Genomic DNA, 20163 nt, shown 5'->3' with positions numbered 1-20163 from the left:
GAAAGATCTATATTACAGTGAAATATTTTTAACAGCACTTTTTGTATTGGAACCAAATGAGCTGGGACCAAAGAAAATGTCCATCTATTGATGCATGAGAAAACAAGTTGTAGTACCAAGTTCTAATAGTGTATAACCATATTATCTAAAAAACAATAAATCTGAAAAACCAGAGAAGCATTGGAAGAACTATATAAAATGACAAAGTGAAAATAAGCAAAGTCACAAAAATAATATGTACACTCTCTATAACAATATAAATGGAAAGAACAAAAACTGGGGTATGTGTCATTATAAAAATCAAGCTTGATCCCTGAAGAAAAGATAAGAAAATATACCTCTTCACAAAAATAGTGGAATTATAGGTGTGGAAAACTGCATAATTTATTGACAGGTTTTTTGTTGTTGTTTTGTTTTTGTTTTTCTGACATGCTTTTTTTCATTATTTTGTTGTTATAAAGAGATGACTTTGGTATTAGAGAATGATGCATTCTCTCTATATCTGTTTCTCTGTTATATATACATTGTCTCTATAATATATACATATATGTAGATGATGTAAAAACAAAAATATCAATAAAATTTTAAATTAACAAATAAAATAATGCTATGTCACAAGGAGAGTCATAGCACAGAATTTTGAGTTACCCACACATTGTGCTAAGAGCTGGAGATACAAAGACAAATAAAAGACAGTATCTGTTTTCAAAGAATCACAGTCTAATACATCCAGATTACTTTCAGTTGTCTTGACTTTTGTCCTACCACTAGACTGGGATGACTCTGAAGGAGAAAGTGAGACTGACAACTTTGAATAATTCCACCTCACTTAAATTCAACTCCCAAATAAGTCAACACCTTCATGATGTCATTGGTGCTTTTGAAAAGGAAGATGAACAATAATAAAAACAAATTTAATGTGGAAGACAACATACAAACAAAATATATAGGATAAATTGGAAATAACCATCAGAGGGAAGCCACCTAGAATAAATGGGGACTTTAGAAGGTGGGACTTAAGGTAGGACTTCAAGGAAGCTAAGGAAGCCAGGAGGCAAAGATAAGAGAATCAACCATGGGGGACAGTCAATGAAAACATTAGATGTTGGAATCCTTACTAACTGCTAACTAATTAGAGTTGATCTAATCTTACAAGAAGATTTTGGCTAGAACCTGAAACAAGGTACTAAGTAGAACTAATTAATACAAGGCTTGTGTTCACAACTTTACTCATTGGAGTTCACAAGTATGCCAGCTTCACAAAGTAAACTTTCTAACTTCAAGGGAGTTCACACCTCCCTTAAAGCTCTTTGGGCCAGAGAGCACTATGGGAGAAAACCCATAATCCCATTCTCTCAAAAGATTCACATATAAGGTGAGACAGCCATTCCAGAATACATTTTTCCTCTTGGCTGGCTGGTGGCAGACGAAGAGTTTTCAGAGGATAAAGCTACGAGTGGAGAGTTTAGTGGACAACCAGATTCATCTTCATCTCACACCACTGTAGTTGGTGGCTGGGCTCCCCAGAAGGAGACAAGAGAGACATTCCATCTCTATGTTGGTTGGAGGCTGAAGAAAGCAGAGGCAGAGGCTGAAGGACAGAACCATTGGATTTGGAGATATTCGGAGGGCCCTAAGCTAAACCGGCTGTGTTTTGAGAAGAACAAGAACTCCAACATTTGAACTCATAACAATTAGAAGTTAGTATAAGCAGTGTTTTGTTCAAAGAACAACAAAGTCACTGACACTGGATTGAAGAATAACAAGGGAGAGGGGAGTGTAAGGTATGAAAAAACTGGAGAGGGTGGAAGTGGCAGAATGTGGAAGACTTTGAACATCAAATAGAGAATTTTGTATTTGATCCTAGGGGTTATAGGGAGTTACTGAAGTTTATTGAATCATAGGACCTAAATTTTAATTCTTATTCTTTCTTTCCAGTACTTTTTTTCTTGAGGCAATTGGGGTTACACAGCTAAGAAGTGTTAAGTGGCTGAGGCCAGATTTTAAATCAGGTCCTCCTGACTTCAGGGCTGGTACTCTATCCACTGTGCCACCTACCTGCCCCATTCTTATTCTGTTTTGAACATCATTTCACTTTGGGATTTTAATTTCCTCATCTGTTAAATGAAGGTCCCAGAAAATTTTAAATTCTATAATTCTGAAACCATTGTAAAAAATTGTAAAGGTAGAGCTTTTAAAAAAAAAAAAGCATGCTTATATTACCCTTGCATGTATTTTGCAGATCAGAAATAAAAACTTCATATAGGAAGGAAAAGGGATTTGAAAACTTAAAATGTTTGTTTGCTTTTTTAAATTTCAGTTTGTTTTTATTTTGAACAAAATGAGGCCTCAGTAGCAAGACCATTCAAAAAGAACTTAAAGGGGTCCAAAAAGAGCAGTTCTCTACCCACCTGGCTAAATAGAAACAAAAACCACCCAAGGTTTCTTGGTTCCTAAAAACAAATCTTTAGGAGAAAACATTTTGAAAATATGTGTATGTGTATATGTATATAAGTGAATTTATTTCTGTGTAAGTCTGAGTCAACAATATCTTCACACATCTCCTAAATATCAATTCATTCAAATTTGTTTTCAAAAGAGGCTTTCTGGGTTTCTAGCTCAAAGAGGACTGTTGAGGGTTTCTCTTAGGAATTGCTACATTTCCCATTTCTGGAACCAGGTCTTTTATTTATTTATTTATTTATTTATTTATAAGCATTATAATGTCAATATCATGAAGAGAGACTTTAAAATATGAACTTTGGGGTGAGACGATTACATAACAATATTCTCCCTTCCTCCCCTTGCTTTTTTTGTTTGTTTTATTTTTATTTTTTCTGAAAGATCGAAGCAAAAAGTTCAGAGTTTAAAGCATTTCATTTTTACTCTAATCCATATTTGAACTTTGCAGGAAAAACAGAAGGGAACAAAGAGAAATTCTACTGAGTTGTCTATTTATAAGTGAAACTTCCCAGTGGGAAATCACTGCTCCTAAATTCCAGGCAAACGTACAAATTTTGCATCATTCACTAATCATTACCCTCAGATCCCACAACTATCTTTTTTGAAGAAAAGGATTAAAGTAATAAAATGGTTTATGGTTCAATTCAGTTGAAAACATTCCTGACGTGCCTTCCTTCTGCACTCCATTCAGAGGAAATGCACCAAGTATGATTTAGTATGAAGGAAAAGCTAAGGAGAACCATTGTGGGTAACCACCCCACAGTGTCATACCACCTGAGTGCATTATCATCTTTAAGATAAGATTCTTAGTGCTGCCTAATACCAGCCCTTAGCCAGCCATTATGGGGCTTCAAATTCTTGCTAAATTCTTTTTCAGGATGGCCAGCTAGGTGGTGCAGTGAACAGAACATTTTGCTTGTAATTAAGAAGACTCTATAAATTCAAATCTGGCTTCAAACAGTTACTAGTTATGTGACCTTTGCCCTATTCCTTGTCTGAAAAATGGGCTGGAGAAGGAAATGGCAACCTATTCTAGTATTTTTGCTAAGAAAATCCCAAAAGAGGTCACAAAGAGTTAGACATGACTAAAAATGGCTGGACAAAAAAAAAAAAATCTATTTCAGAGAAGCTATAGATTCAAATAGTCTCCTAGACCATCTGTTCAAAAAGAATAATTTACTTTGACCTGTACTTCAATGCCTCCTTCAAAAGCTTCTATTTGTCAACTCCTGTAAATTTATTTGGTTTTTTGGATTAGAATGGGGGGTTTCCTAAGAAATACGTAACCCAGAAACGAATGTGAACTATTTGCATTTTTGATTTTCTTCCCGAGTTATTTTTACCTTCTGAATCCAATTCTCCCTGTGCAACAGGAGAACTGTTCGATTCTGCAAATATGTATTGTATCTAGGATATACTGCAAAATATTTAACATATATAGGACTGCTTGCCATTTGGGGGGGGTGGAGTGGAGGGAGGGAGGGGAAAAAAACGAAACATAAGCGAATGCAAGGGATAATGTTGTAAAAAATTATCCTGGCATGGATTCTGTCAATACAAAGTTATTATTAAATAAAATAAAATTTAAATTAAAAAAAAAAACCGTAACCCAGGTGCCAGAGAAAGGTCCTGTACTCCCCCCTGTGCCACATTAGTCTAGGAGCTCCCCAGAGCTGAAAACTTTCTTCTTTTCTCTACTTCCCCAGATCCCAGTGTGGAGGTCTCCCTACAATGAGTGTTCCATAAACTATGCTAGCTCACTTTTCAAGTCATTAAAGAATTAGGTAAGGGAGAGATCTCTGGGTGCAAATGAGAAGAATCAGCATAACTAATTCCCTACTTCTCAATAGCATTTTTACTTCCTTAACCCTCTCATTTCTATTTTTTTATCCTTGAAATAATCTTGAAAGGGGAATTTTTTTTTTCAAACAGGGAAATAGAGCCCAGTAGCCCAAGGAACTGAAGTATCATCCTGAGTCACACCCAGTGAGTCACAGGCAGAGCTGAGACCAGAAATCCAGTTTTTGTAACTTCTAGACTGAGTTCCCATTAATCCAACTGAACCAGGTTTTGATAATTTCCTAAGAATTCACACATATATGAATCAGGTAGAATAGGCATGAAAGTGTAATAAATTATAAAGAACATTGAATAAAGAGTAGGATTTTTTTTTTCCTAATCCTACCTCTGCCCTTATTCGAGCTGTGTGAACAAGGCATTGGATCCCTAGAGTCTCAATTTTCCAGTCTAGAAGTATCTACCCTGCCTACTTTTTTTCTAGTGAATTTATTTATTTTTAATATACATTACTTTATGAATCGTGTTGGGAGAGAAAAATCAGAACAAAAGAGAAAAACCATGGGAGAGATTTTTAAAAATTAAAAACAGAAAAAAAGAAGTGAACATAGCATGTGTTGATTTACATTCAGTCTCTTTAATTCTTTCTCTAGATGCAGATGGCATTTTCTGTCCAAAGTCTGTTAAGATTGCTTTGGATCACTGAACTACTGAGAAGAACCAAGTCTTTCACAATTGATCATTGAACATTCCTGCTGTTATTATGTACAATGTATTCCTGATTCTGCTTGTTTTACTCAGCATCAGTTTATGTGAATCTTTCCAGGCCTTTTTCATCATTTTTATAACAATAATATTTATCTTCATATACTACCCTGCTTACTTTTTAAATTGTGGGGCAAAATAATATAATAAGGGCAAAAATGCTTTGAAAGTGGTAAAGCTCTATACAAATATGAAGTGATATTATTATAAGAGATGGCTTTAAGAGGAAGATTAGTTTAAATTCTGAATATAAAAACTGATATAAGTCCAGTAACAAGCTTGAATTATGAGAAGTTGGAATCAAGGAGAACAGTTTTTAACATAAACTTGGAGATCATATGAAGATGGTACTTTTTTTCAATTGAATTGTCTACAATCTCTTCCTCTAACATTTCCTAGTATAAAGGAAGGAAGGAGATCTGTTAACTGTTCAGTTCAAATGTAGTTTGGAGTAAAGAACAGAAGTCAGACCGTATGTTCTAACTGCTTGAATCTTCCAGAAAAAAAGGTTAGAAATAAAATGTTACTGTATGATCATTCATCCCAATTGAAATGTCTATAATTCAACAGAAACTATGAAATGGGTTGACATATGACTTAGAAAAGGAGACTTGTGTTGACCATATTGTTACTGTTATAAATACCGAGATTATAGATATTTATTTAGGTGGTAGATTCCTTAAAGAGGAAACCATTGCTTCTTCTTTAGCAGTAAGACGCAGTTAAAACACACAAATCCAATTTTCTTTATATTGCAGCAGTTAGCACCAAAGTATCTTATTCACAGCATATGGTACCTTCAACAAATAAACCTATTGTCAGAAAAGACATTGCTTTCTTCAAGAACTGCAAGCTGATAGAGTTTAGCTGCCCTAAGGAGAAAGCTGAGAGAGGGTGAGAACTGAGATCAAAACATATACTAAACTACTTTAAGATGAATTCCCTTGTAGAACTGAAATTTGGGGATCAGTATATAGTTGGCAGTTCTGAGATCCATTATAGCAGTAATGTCAAATTCAAATGGAAACAGAAGTGACTATCACATACAAAAAGATGCTTGTAGGCTACACATAGACTTGGAATTTAAATATAATGTTATCTAAATTTTATTGTGCTTTTTATTAATTTGTTAAATGCTTCACAACTACATTTTCAATCCTGTTCAAGGCATTTCAGGAGTTTGGGCCAGGAATCTGATACCTTTGCCTTACGCTATACCAAAAGCATCTCATGTAACCCAAATGATTGTCTGAGATGGGAGAGTCTACTATTAGAAGAATCGTATTGAATAAGTATTAGGGAAATACACCATCATCCCAAGAGAACCTCCTTTCTTCTTTTGGGCACTGAAAGTAGAAGTAACAAGTAACAAGCTCAGAAAGCTCCCTGATGTTTTCATCATCCCATCAATTCCAGGCTGGTGTCATTCTTCATATAAACACACAAATAAATAACAATCTTACATCTCCCACTTCAGTGAGACCTTACTAGGGGCTGTCATCCCATTTGTCCTGCACTAGCCAACTATGGATCACTGGAAGGCCTGATTTTTCAGGTCCATTACAAGTCCATTATTCATCCATCCCTCTGGCAACTAATATATGCATTTTTTCTCCCCTTTCTCAAGTGTAGTTCTGAGGAGTCTTTGTGTTTCTAAGCTTTGCACCTTGACTTAGTGAAAACCCAAGTTGTCTGTCTGGAACAAGTGCTTGAGGAGACTTAACATCCATCTCCCATAAGGGTGCTATACATCTAAACTCAAGGACAAATCATACAACAGAACTGGATGCTAACAGAAGTTTGTGAGGAAAGCTGTGAGAAACACATAAAATGTAGTTTGGGGCTATAATCTTCCCTTACAAAACAAAACACTGTACTTTTGTGATATGTTATTGTTTATTTCTAAGTATACTAAATAACCCATATTTTAGGGTGGTCTCCTCTCTCCCCCTGCTATGATTTTTTCATTCTTCTACTGAAAGTTGATTGAGAAAGGAAATAGAAATTGGCAGTTAAGATAGGAATTAGAGGATAATCTGCAGGCTTCCCTATGACCCAAGATCATGAGAAATAGTTAGAAATGACTTGGTAATGATGCCAAAGCTCTGTGATTCAGCTCATTTATCTAGGAATAGATTTCTTAGAAACTTAACTTCTATGAAAGTTAATAGAACACCTCCCTATTAAAATGGAAAGGAAATCAAGGGTCAATTATACTCATAACAGGTTTATTTGATGAAGGTATCACATGCTGTGAGCAAGATACCTTAGGTACTAAGTACTGTAATATAAGAAAAAATGGGATTAACTCATTTTAACTGCTACCTGCTGCTAAGGCAGAAGATGTAGTGTCTCCCCAATGAACCTACAGAGAGTTCATAATTCAGGTATTAATAACAGAAATAGCAAAGACCAAAACAACTCTCTCTTTCAAAGCAATGGGTCAAGTCAGCTTGCAATCTCTGTAGGAACTTAGTGAATGAAATTCAATTTTGAAAACAGTGATTCAGCATTTCTTATAATGCTATAAAATACATATATATTAGTTGATTGATTTTTCCAACAACTCTATGAGAGAGGTTTTAAGATATTATATACCCCATTTTCCAGATGAATAAACTGAGGCAGAAAAGCTAAATTAAGGTTACACATCTGATTAGTAGCATAGTCAATATGAGAACCCAGATCTTTTCCACTCCAAATTCGACTCCAAAATCCAATTACCTTTCACCTATCCCATCCCTGTCTTGACTAGTTAAGTACATCTTAGAAACCAATCATTATACTATACCCTAGAGCTATGAAAATAGGACAGAAGCCTTGTTTTCAAGGAGTTAATACTCTATTTGGGGAGACTGGTAAGGGAGAGTACTGAATATTAATCCCAATGACACAGATTTAAACTGAAGTCATTGTAATGTGGAGCATCCCATCATGTACAAAATACAAATTTATTCAACATTTTAATATTTATCATCTGTTCATTTTGTATATACCTTCACACTTGGTTATGGTAAGTTTTGGAATATGCCACATACATGACATACAAAATTATAAATCCCATCACAAAAAGACTCTATCTGATATACCCTACAGATAACTTGATACCATGAACTGGTGCCTTAAAAAGAGTTTCATATTAAAATGGACTTAAAGGACCAAAAATAAACCATGCAGCCTTATTAATTTCACATGCATAAAGGGCATATTCTGATACTGACCCGACATTCCTTATAACTAGTCTTTAAGTGAGATAGAAAATATGGAACTAGACAGTGAGCCTGAGTAATACCCCATTTCTTCTCAAAAGGGTAACCCCTCTGACATGCTTTTTAGATACATAATTGATTCAATTTCCTTGTTTCTTTCATTTCAAGTCTTTCTTATGACCCAGGTTCCTCATAGGAAGACCAACTGAAAGACAGAAAATACAGAAGAAAAATATGACTCCTTTCCCTCTCCTTCCTCTGAAGTGTTATTAGCTCAGCACAAGGCTAGATAATTCCAACATCAGCAAGAGCAGTAAAGGAAGAAACAAGATGGCTAAAACATGCATTAAAATGCTGCCCATCAGGATGAAAAATTCTCTCCTGCCTGCTAGTTACTCACTCTCCATGGGAGATGAGGAAAAGAGGAATGACAAATACGTGCAAAAAGTACCAGAGACCATTTTTCAAGGTAATACAATTGAATGAATAGCTTGTTCTGATGATTTTTTAGCCTTTGAAAACAAACCTTATATCTCTGAAATGAAAGAAATGTAGATGGTCTTCTTCGGATGAATTAATGAGACTGGGAGAAAAGGTACTGTAAGACAGAAAGAAAGTAGAGGACATGATCCTTTTCCCTAACAATGAAGGGGGCTATACTTCCCTTCAATATTTCCCACAGTTGGTGACCTTGATAATAGCAAAAGAAAGCTAAGCAAAGAGAATGCTGACTTACCAGCATAACACTGTATAAGAGAAACAAAAACTACTGCAACTATTAGAATGGGTTGGTAGTTATTAAACAAGCCAGTGAAAAATATTGTGTTAAGTTCTGGAAGAAATGCAAACTAAATGAAACACTGCCTTTGCCTTCATGGAGTTTGTAATCTAAAACAAATTAATCCTGATGCTTCTTTATCATTCCTAAGGAGATAAAAGAGCTTCCTTAGAGATGAGATATAAATTAGCCTTGGAAATCAACACATATGCTTGTCCTTTTGTCTATAAAAGTGTTACTCCTGATCCACCATCAGTTGGATATGTTTTGCTACAATAAGGAAGCCAGGATAGCTGAGCTGTGAGAATAGTAAACAGAAGCTTCAGGCAATAACCCAAGAATCAGCAGCTTCTCTCCTACTCTCAGACAGACTGAAGCTATTAGATAAAAACAGAGAAGCATAACTTTTAGATTCATTTTCATCAAGCTGGCCCATTCTATTGCTGCTGTTGGAAAGCTGATCTTTTTGAAAGGAGAAAGAAGCTGTTGGCCAAAAGGCAGAACTGAACAATAAGAGAAGACACTTCTCCTGGATGGCTTTTCCTGCACATCTGGGTTCTCCAGGCTGATATGTGTTGCTGGGGATTTTTTGTATTACAGGGTGGGCTAGAAGCTACCTGCGGTCTTGGGCACAGAAATGACCATGTGGAAGGGTTTGGCAGTGTGTATGAAGTCAATAATAATCACCACCTTGATAACATCTTCTGAGTTTTTTCCATATTTCCTCAGATATGTCAAATATAAAGAGACCCATCATCATCAGAAATTGAGCGGCCTTAACCACAAGTACATCGAGTATTTTATTCTAGTAGAAAACACAGGCTTTCATTGAACTACCCACACTCAACCTCTAATCCTTGCTGTGACATGCAACTACAACCCTGTGACACAGGTTACCAGAGGTCCAGGTGGAATATGTGATCAAGGAATTGATTTTCTCTTTGTGAAATCAACAAGCTTCCAAAAATCCAACCCCTGATGCTGCCCTCACTCAAACAAGCCTCTAACATACTCTGTCAATGGAGGAAGAGTAATGACCTATTCCAGACAAAGTAAGGAAGGGGAAAAGAAATTGCTGATGTTTCTTGTGTTCCTATCTGAGGGAGGCCAGTAAGACATTTGGTATGGGATAATATATTTTGGGGACTTGTATTTAAAAGGTTGACTTAAATGCCATGTTCATCAGGAGCTAAAACCTACACTATGACAAAAAATAATGTTGCTGTCAACCAGTAGCTTTTCATCTTCTAACTATGCATTTGAATTTCCTCAACCCCTCCAAACCAGAGCATCCACAGCTCAGGAGAATTAGCAGGCTGCTAACAGTGATTTTCCTTTTGTATTGGCTACTCAGGAATAGGGAGGTTCACAGAATGGGGACAAGCCAACTGGCACAGTCTGAGATGGAGAAATGATATAGGATTCTGCCACTGAATTCAGTAGGCCTTCTTCATGCTTCCTCCCAGAACCAGCTTGAGATTCTGTTTTCCTCCCACAGAGAGATAGTGGAAGGGAGATTTTCACTTCCATACCAGAAGAGTCTTGGGATTTATTCCAATTCAAATCAATAAGTATATATTTGCTTTCTCTAGAATATGATGTATAGTTTTACCCCAATTAAATTCTAATTGGAAATTTAATGATTAGACCTTGACATAAAGGAGTACTATGTTCACATGGGTTGTTTTGGTGATGTTTAAAAATATTGCCATAAAACTGTTCAGTAAACATGAAAGGCATTAAGGAGGGAAAAGAGAGACAAACACACAAATGAACAGAGACTAGGGTGGAGAAAGAAGAAAGGAAGGGAGAGAAGGAAGGAAGGGAAGAAGGGAGGGAAGGAGAAAGGGAAGAAAGGAAGGAAGAAAGAGAGGGACAAAGGAGGGAGAAAGGGAGGAGAGAGAAGAAGAAATGAAGGGAAGAAGGAGGGAAGAGGAAAGGGAGAAAGGGAGGAAGGAAAGGAGGGAGGGAGGGAACTAAAGCACTGATCCACTATATTATTGATTCTATAGAATAGGATGGATATTGAATTTCACTGATATAGGAAATCCCACTCCATGAATGCAGATTTCTACCTGCTTCAAAACTCATAGTCCTATAAAATTGCCCAGGGAAATGAGAGATTAAGCATTTTGCCTAGTACAGTCAATATGTAAGTGAAGTATGACCAGGATTCCAGCTTCATTTCTCAGAGCCTTACTCACTAATTGCTTAGCCAATAAAAATTCCTAACTGAAGGCCTCCTTTGGTATCTGCTCCTGACATGGAGGTGAGGCTGGCTCTCAAAGGCTATGCCAGGTAGCACACATTTTGGCTATTCAACCAAGCTGGAAAATATTCCAGGGGAGGTCTGGGGCTAAAAGGGTCATTTATGACTTTAGGTACAGCATACAGCTCAGTTCAAGAGGAGCTCATAGCAAGAAGGCCACAGAAAGATAAACATTTACAGCCACAACAACCCATAAAGATCATGAAATAAGGTGCAGCTAGAGAGAAGAGAGTCTTGCACTAGGAACAGACTCAGTGAAGGATGTACTAACACCATTGAATCGCAGTTTCTTGAGGCAATTAAATAGCAATAGTAATAAAATGTCTTGCATTTGTGGAGTGACTATTTTGTTTCCCCTCCAAAGTGTTTTAATAACTAAACTCCCATAAGATATAAATGATCTGACATTCTCACTTTACAGACAAGGAAACTACGATCCAGGGAGGAGTCTATCCTGTGTTGCAGGATCCAGGGCTACCTCCCTTTACCCTTACCTCAGCCAGGCGGGAATGCTTGTGAACATTTTCACCCTTCTGCACACTGGGAGCCAGCTGCTGCAGGACCCCTCTGCTGCTTGTCAGGGCTCTGGTTAGCCGAGCAAATTTTCCCCAACCTACAGGAAATAAGAGAGGAGAGATACATTCTGCTACCTGCAGTAAGAATATAGATAATAAAGCCTTCTCATGGCTATTTCTAGAAATGTATATCCATCCCCCAACTTTATCCATTAATTTTCTACATTCTCATATATTGCGTTCCCATCATTTACATAGCACTTCCCACACATAGATGAATTCACACTCATATCCCAAAAAGATTTAAGAAACGTTACTATTTTTTTGCTACATCACACTTAGCTATTATGCTTTGATGGCAACTGCTTCCCAGGGATGCTGTAAGGATCAAATGAAATAACATGTAAAGCAACTTAAAAACTTTAAAGTACATACTTCTGATACCTTCATATCAGCCATCTCATTATTCCATAATTAGGTTACATGTTTCCATTTTACAGATGAGGAAAATAAAACACACAGTTGATAGCATATAAGTACTTTTCCACTAAAAACATGGAGCAAGTAACAGTCAGAGGTGATAATAAACTGATTCCCAGAGAAGAATTTTTTCCCAATACTGACTCTAAGAGGATAGTTGACTCATTATATGTCTCAAGCTGGTCCAAACTTAGACTATCTAATAAGGTTCCCCCGGAATTCATTTTAGTTGGTAGTAGTTCTGGAAACCCAAGATTAATGACCTAACTTCCTAGTTCTAAGGCCCTTGGGGTGACCAAGATGGTTCCCCAGTTTGAGCTACACTGAATAGAAAAGGAGCCATCAAAAGGTTATACTATTTAGAATTTGCTGATTTCCACCAGTTCCCTAAGTAAACAAAAAATATGGGTCCCCCTGCCTCTGAAATCTCTCTAGAAAAACTGAGAATTAGAGTTAATTGATCTGACTAAAATCTCATGGAGGAGCTATTTTGCTTTTCCCCAAAAGGCTAGAAACATTAGTAGAAGCTATAGAGGCAATTAAGAACTAGAAGTGTCAGGATATAGAATGGACTGCCTTTGGAAGTAGAGTTTTTCATCTCTGAGCACCTCTGAGGTCTCTGAGCAATAGTAGAACAACCACACACTAGGGATGATAAAGATGCTTTGTGCTCAGGACAAGTTGGACTAATAGATCTCTCAAGTTTTTCCCAACTCTGGGAGCCTATTAGTAAGTGCCAGAACTAGTACTGGAAAGCAGATCTCTTGATTCTCAGCTATGACATCATAATATCTCTTCATCATTTCCTTCCTCCCAAGATGCTGAAAACGCAATGGGTACACAATAATTGTTTACTGAATGATTGTATAAGTATGATAGAAGGCAGCAGGTATTACATAATAGGAATTCCCTAAATGGTCAGGTCTCAGAACCCTGAGAGATCATTTGGTCTAATCTTCAACTTCCAATAAAGACATACCCAATTGAAATCAAGCAGAAAAATGGTCTTTAAAAGTGCCCTTCAGTATTGTGATCTCAATGTTTATGATTTGGGGGTGTTTTGTGTCTTGGGTTTTTGTAAACACAGCAAGAAGAGAAAATCAGATTTTGGAGGGTCTTATTATTCTAAACATTTTGGGCTTTAATGAAAAAGCTAGAGCTCTCTGAGCTTCCTGATTCCATTAAGCAGAGAAATGATACTGCTTAGGGGTCTGCTTGAAAAGCATCACATGAGTCTCCAGCTGTGAGATGATTATTAAAGTTTATGGAAGAGAACAAGAGCAAGCCCTGTATGGTACTTTCCTGGTCTCTTTTTGAATGGGCCAATGGACCATTTATGAAAGTGCTCGATTCAATCTGTTTTCAGGAATGGATCAGAATTTAAAGAAAATCAATTTTTTTAGGCTCCTGCTGGTCTTCAGCCATGCTGCTCCTTAGCTCTAGAATATAAAGCTGAAATTAGACACTAAAAATATCCTAAGGGATTTGAAAATAAATCTATGTATGTTTGCATGTGTACTCAAACACAAGGGAGTACATGTGTACCCATCTGTATAGAAACCAGAAATAATTACAGTCAAAATAGGTACTTGCCTATGGTAAAACACGGAATAGTATTTTTATTAATGTACCTTTTAAACATGGAAAATTATATTATCTTGCCTTTTTGACCCATTAATATTAGTGCTTTCCTTTGGTTAATTAGCATCAATTTATCTTGGATGTATATAGATAGATAGAAGGATCTGACATATAGTAGGTGTTTAACAAATGTTTATTGACTAAGGTCCATTTTTGCCCAAAATCTATGATCCTATGATAATATGCTCACCATTTCAAAGCTTTAGCTCTCCCAGAATCCAACTCTTCCCTGTAAGGGTTGAATAAAACAAAATAAAACAAAAAAAATAGGAAAGCAGAGTAGAGCACATGAAAATGTGAAGTCATTGAACATAAATATAGAAATAAATAGGACTTATGAAGTCATCTAACCTAAGCCATCTCATTTCATGGATAAGGAAACTGGGGCCAAAAAAGTTAAATAATTCAACTAACATTATATATAGTAATCCTTCTCAGTACTGGACAGTAGCATGAGAAAAATGAAGAAAGTTCTTTAAGAAATACTGTAAGAAAACCCAAAAAACCCTAGAATTGTTAAAGTTGTACAAAAAATAAAGAAATTACCAACCAAAAATAAGAGAATATAGAAGCTGGCAGAAACATCAGAATATGTACAGAATATGACAGATACAATAGAAAAATAAACTGAGCAATGTCATAAAGGCCTTGAACGACTGAATAAGCTAGCCTTTGAGGATTCTGACTCCAAAGCAGAAGCAAGAAGAAATTCAGAAGAAAAAGATGTTTAGAATGAGACATGAAATAAAATAAATGTCTCTTTATAACATAAAATGTATATAAAATATTTAATGATTGAGTATTGGGAAATAATACTGCTGAATTTTATCTCTGCCTTAGCTGTAATTGGGGTTTTCTTTTATAAGTTGGTAAAGGCATGAACTGTCTGGTTCAACTGTTGGTTACATGTTTTTTGTCTGTTTGTTTTTCCCTGACATTTAGTGGTAGAGAAATAACCACATTCAGTAAACTATTATAGTTGGGTTTGAAAATTTTGTATTGAAATACAAATGCTGTCTAGTTTTAATTTTATAATATTTTGTATAAACAGAATCTTCTCAAATGAGTCTGGAAAAAAACTAACATACACTGGGTAAAAATAATTTTAATCTTTCAATAAGGAAAAAGAATCAAACCAAAACACCCCCAAAAAAATCAAATCAAATTAAAAAGCAAAGATATATTTGAACTCACATTCCAAATCTAGCACTCTCCCTTTGGAGAAAGTAATGCATATTTTAGGAACAAAGGATAGATGAGAGATTCTGAGTCACTATCACCTATGCCATCTTGTTCTCTAGGTTATGCCTTTTTCTAGGATCTCTGCTTGTCCAGGGAAAGGAATAATGAAATGGCTATAGTAGTCAGTGCTCCTTCACTACATAACTTCTAGGGAACATATTCTTGGCAGAGTTGACCTAGGAAAAACCTAGATTAAATAGCAAGCTCAAAAAAATATTAATCAAAGAAAGCCAGGTATCCTATGACAGTTTTCCTGAGGCACAGGGAGTAGAGATGGGAATCAAAGAATCACAGTCCTTGGAGTTAAAAATTACCTTGTGGGCCATCTTGCCTAAACTCCTCATCTTAACGTTGATGGAACTGGGGCCCACAGAAGTAAATTATTTGTCCAGAATCACACTGGAAGAAGCAGAGGATTTTGGCACAGAAAGAAGAAAATAGAAGGGAAAGAAGTAGAGTAGGGGAGAAATGGAACAAGAGAGACAAGAAGGAAAGGGGGAAATAAAAAAGGAAGAAAACAAGGAAAAGGATGGCCAATAATGGGTAGTGTTTCATGTTCTTTCCAATATCTATAGAACTACAGATTTAGAGGGGGAAGGGACCTGAGAAATAATTTCTATCTTGCTTCATAGTTAACTATCTAGGAAACAGTTAAACTTTTGTCTTCCGACTCGAAATCTAATGTTCTTTCCACATTTTTAACAAAAAAGCATCTTCTGATCTCCATGTCAATTAACAAGCATTTCTTAATTTTTCTTAGTTAAACCTATTACATCGTCAACATTGTGTTTCAGCATAAAATCTCTTTGAATTAATTCTCTACATACTTAGAGTTATACTTGTAGCTTCTCCAGTTGAAATGTAAGATCCATGAGAGTAGGACTGTTTCATTCTTTTTATTTGTATATTTAACATCTAACATGTAACAAGAACATAGTAAGTATTTTATAAATGCTTGTTGATTGATTGGCTGATGCCTCTTGATTACCTGACCAATGCAATAGCTATCAGTTACATGATCCAGATTAATGGTTAGTAGCTTTTCTCACTTTCTCCTTCTGATATGGGGCTTCACACAATATGTTAGTTTAAACTTGGATAAATCTGACAAGGTTTTGCTCTAGCCAATGCAGCTTTGTACCATTTCTACTTCATAGGACCTTTGGGGATACTGAAGTAGTTCTGGGAGAAATGGGAAATCACATTCTTCTGATGTCAAACTGAGTTACTCCCATTCATAGATAGAATAGACAATGTGATCTTGTGGAGATATGAGACATTTTGTAAACATGCATCCTGCTTAGGAGAGATAAAGTGAATAGAAACCTTATTCTGAGCTCAAAACATCTGCTTCCCACAGGTCCATTTAGAAAATCAGATCCTAGGGCCCATGGGCAACTTAACTTTCCTTAGACTGCATAACAAGACATTTTGATAAAGAAAAGGCGGACTTATAAATGTAAGCTGCAGATAGTAGTGGGTGTTTATTTCTCTCCCTTAAGCCTTCTGCTTTTAACTACTAAAATGCAAATTGTTCTCACACATAACAAAATTAGGATTGCTCCTACAGTAACAGAGCTTCAGGGATTGATAAATTCTTCATCTTCTCTCCTGCATTACCTTCTATGTGAACAGATAATCCTATGAATTCCTTTTTGGGAAATACCATTCATATTTTAGGATAAAGCAAGAAAAAAAAAGCAGAATAATTTTAACTACTCTGTCTCTTCCCCAATAGTATTTCATGAAAAGGCCCATGTGAAAATGTAAGGATAAGAGGAGTAAGTTGAAATGGTCTTAGAGCACTCCCCCCTGCCTTTCTTTCCTAACTCTTTGTCCTTCAAAATCTTGGCTGTAGTTTCATATTGCCATGGTCTTCTGCACTTAGCTGAAGTCTGGCTCAGAAGTTGGATAAGAGATAGCTCTTTGAAAGTAAATTTGCTCCTCTAAAATGAGGTTATTTAGTGAGGTGAGGTAGAAAACAAGAGAATGGTGACTCATTCCACAGTAAGCAATTTGCAGAGAAGATTCCAAGCCCAGCAGTCTATTCTCCTGCTCTCACAGCCACAGGACTCCCTACTAAAACTGACTCAGAAGAAGGAATGAGGACAGAGAGAAAATTCCAGCAGCCTACTCTCAATTATCCATAATAATAGGGAATGAAGAGAGTAGAGACAATTGAAAACCAGTACAGTTTCTCATTTTAGTTAAATTTCAACCTACTCTCTTTCCAACAATTTTAAAAAAGAAGAAAGAAAAGTAGCAAAACTGACTTAAATTTTGCCTTCTCTCCCTGATTACTCATGATCTCTGTCAGAAGATGCTGGTAAGCAATAAAATATCCCAAAATATGTGCAGCAAAGAAATTATGAAGAGGAAGAAGAGAAATCAAGATTTATGTATGGAATCATGAAACATTAAGTAATAGGAGGGGAGATGTATCCATATATAACACAAACTAGGGTTATAATAGGATTTTACTATATATCATAAAGGAGAAATAGAAGAAATACAAGAGGCTATTAAAAAAACAGGTGAATAGACTCCAGAAAAATAGTTATGATGCTTTTTATTTACAAAGTATCTTTCTCACAGTAATCATGTGATTTAATTTAATACTAGCAGTAATACCTCTGTTTTAAAGAAAAAGAACCTAAAGCAATTAAAAGACTTTCCCAAAAGCATATTACTTGCTTGAGATCTAACTATAGTTAGTTCTCAGTCATCTCTCAATAGATTGTCCATTTTTCAAATTTTATGTTGTGACATTTCTAAGCCACCTTTATTGTCAAGATATATACTCAGGGAATATAAGCTAAATTTTAATATCAAATTGTATAAATCAGACCTAGGAAAACCTTAGGTAAATTTAATTGAAAAGAGGGAAAGAAGAAATATATGTGTGTGTGTTTGTATATATGTGTGTGTGTGTGTATGTAGAGAGAGAGAGAGAGAGAGAGAGAGAGAGAGAGAGACCAACCAAAACTACTATAATGAATTGTAAATGCTATATCAAAGTGGCTATTAATGCTGACCAAGGTGCTGAAATAAGCCCTGGGCTCCATCTTCAAGACACAGAAGAAACAAAGTCAAGGCAAAAAGAAAAACGCATTATAGAAAGCTGAAGGTGGAAAAGACCTTAGAGATCATCTGATCTAATCCTGTTTTTTAAATAGGGAAACTAAGGCTGAGAGGTGATTAATTTCTCATCCAAGATCACACAGAGAATGAGCAATGAAGTGAGCAAACTCCTATCTTCTCTCAATCTCTATCCACCATACCCCAGTGCCTCTCAGGAGTACATTCAAGGCATTGAGGGTAACTTTTTTTCATTGACCTACTTAGTGCTTAAGGATGTTGATAAAACTGTAATTTGTATAATAGTAATCACTCTTCATAGTTGAAACGTTCTATGGTGTTTTATAGCAGAGTCAAACCAAACTTCCACCTGTCAGAGTGGTGCCTGTGATTCCTGCTATCAGGAAAATGGGTGTATCAGATAAGCTCCAGAATTCTATGTTTTCAGTGATGTTCACATTAAGTCTAACACCATTTTGATACATTCCCAGACTGCCCAGTGGAGGTGGGAAATGGATCAGTTCAAAGTGTCTGTGCCGATAAGCAGTGGGATTGGGTTGGCAAATGACTGCTGCACTTCCAGCCTAGATAAAACAGGGAACCTCAGCTTCAAAACAACAACAAATTACCTAAGTAAAATAAGACTGGTAGATTGCCACATTACTTATAATGGACAGTCTTTGAAGAGACATTAAATGAGCTATACTAATCTTGTTCCTACTATTATGGATAGTAATTTTCTGAATTTAAACAAATCAAGAATTGAAGTTTTCCTATTTCTCTAACAAAGAGATAAAATAGCTCCTAGTTTCAGAAAGAAAAGGGAATAGGATAAATGCTTACATACAAATATACAATTAGCTCTCTTTAATCAATCCTCACCAGAATCCTTTTGATTTATTCATGGTCCCTATTGCAAGGGAGTTCACCACTAAAACTCATTAAAAGGAAATGATGCATTTGATTCCTGAAGCACTGACCTGAGTGAGCTTTATTATGTAATCTTGATTTATCTATTCTGTCAGGTACATCAGAATCAAATAAAGACTGCTAGATGCCAAGGAAAATAGGCTTTTTCTTCACACATCTTTATGACAAGGATATCCATACTATTGTTATTGTCTCATCAGGACATCTAAACTGTTTTGTTGTCATAGAAAATTAGATATTCACATATTGTCAAAATTGGTTACATGGCATAATCATATTTGAAGGGGAAAAAATAGAAAGATGTTACTAAATGTAGTTAGCTTTAAAATGTGAAGTGCATGTTTAGAATTGTGGATTTATATCCCTATAAGAGAACAGAGATCAGCAAGTTCAACTTTTTCTTTGCCAAGAAATGGGGAAAGGGGAAAGAACTTGCTGGAGATCACATCATAAGATAATAAGCTCATAGATTTAGAGCTAGAAGAACTCTTAAAGACTGACCTGTTCATCCCATCATTTTGCAGGTAAGGAAACTAAGGCCTAGAATAGGGAAGTAATTTGTCCAAGATTATATCAAAGAATTGTAGGATCTTAGCTGTAGAGTTTTAGCTTTCTTAGAGGTCATCTAGACCTACTCCATCATTTTATAATTGAGTAAATTAAAGTCTGGAGAACGGAAGGGGCATGCACAAAGCCATATTATAGAATCATATATTTTAAGCTAGAAGAGGCTTTAAAGGCCATCTAGGTTACTCCCCTCGTGTTACAGAGAAGAAAGCCGAGACTCAATAGGTTAAATAACTTGCTCAAAGTCCCACAGGTAGTAATCATCAAAAGTAGAATTTGAAGTCAAATCCTATGACTCCAGAACTAATGCTCTTTCTATTGAATCATACTGTCTCCTAAAGTCCCCTAATCTTTCGATTTGCCCAGGCAGCTCTCTAAACTGCAGAGTAGGTTTAATCTGAATTGGTAAAGAAACTTTCCTCACTGGGA

At 36.0% G+C, this 20163-nt stretch overlaps 1 protein-coding gene across 2 annotated transcripts in view; it reads right to left on the bottom strand.

The window, feature by feature from the left end:
- KCNH1 (potassium voltage-gated channel subfamily H member 1) overlaps nt 1-20163 on the bottom strand; it is a 507978-nt gene that overhangs the window by 438199 nt on the left and 49616 nt on the right. For both annotated transcript variants that reach the window (XM_051998447.1, XM_051998446.1), the window contains exon 5: nt 11776-11894. In XM_051998447.1, the coding sequence (XP_051854407.1) occupies nt 11776-11894 (119 nt within the window). The remainder of the gene's footprint in view (nt 1-11775; nt 11895-20163) is intronic.

The sequence above is a fragment of the Antechinus flavipes genome, chromosome 4 (genome assembly GCF_016432865.1).
Source record: "Antechinus flavipes isolate AdamAnt ecotype Samford, QLD, Australia chromosome 4, AdamAnt_v2, whole genome shotgun sequence".
NCBI classification, from domain to species: Eukaryota; Metazoa; Chordata; class Mammalia; order Dasyuromorphia; family Dasyuridae; genus Antechinus; species Antechinus flavipes.
Note: the sequence above shows the minus strand (reverse complement) of the source record. Positions and strands in the feature narration are given on the sequence as shown.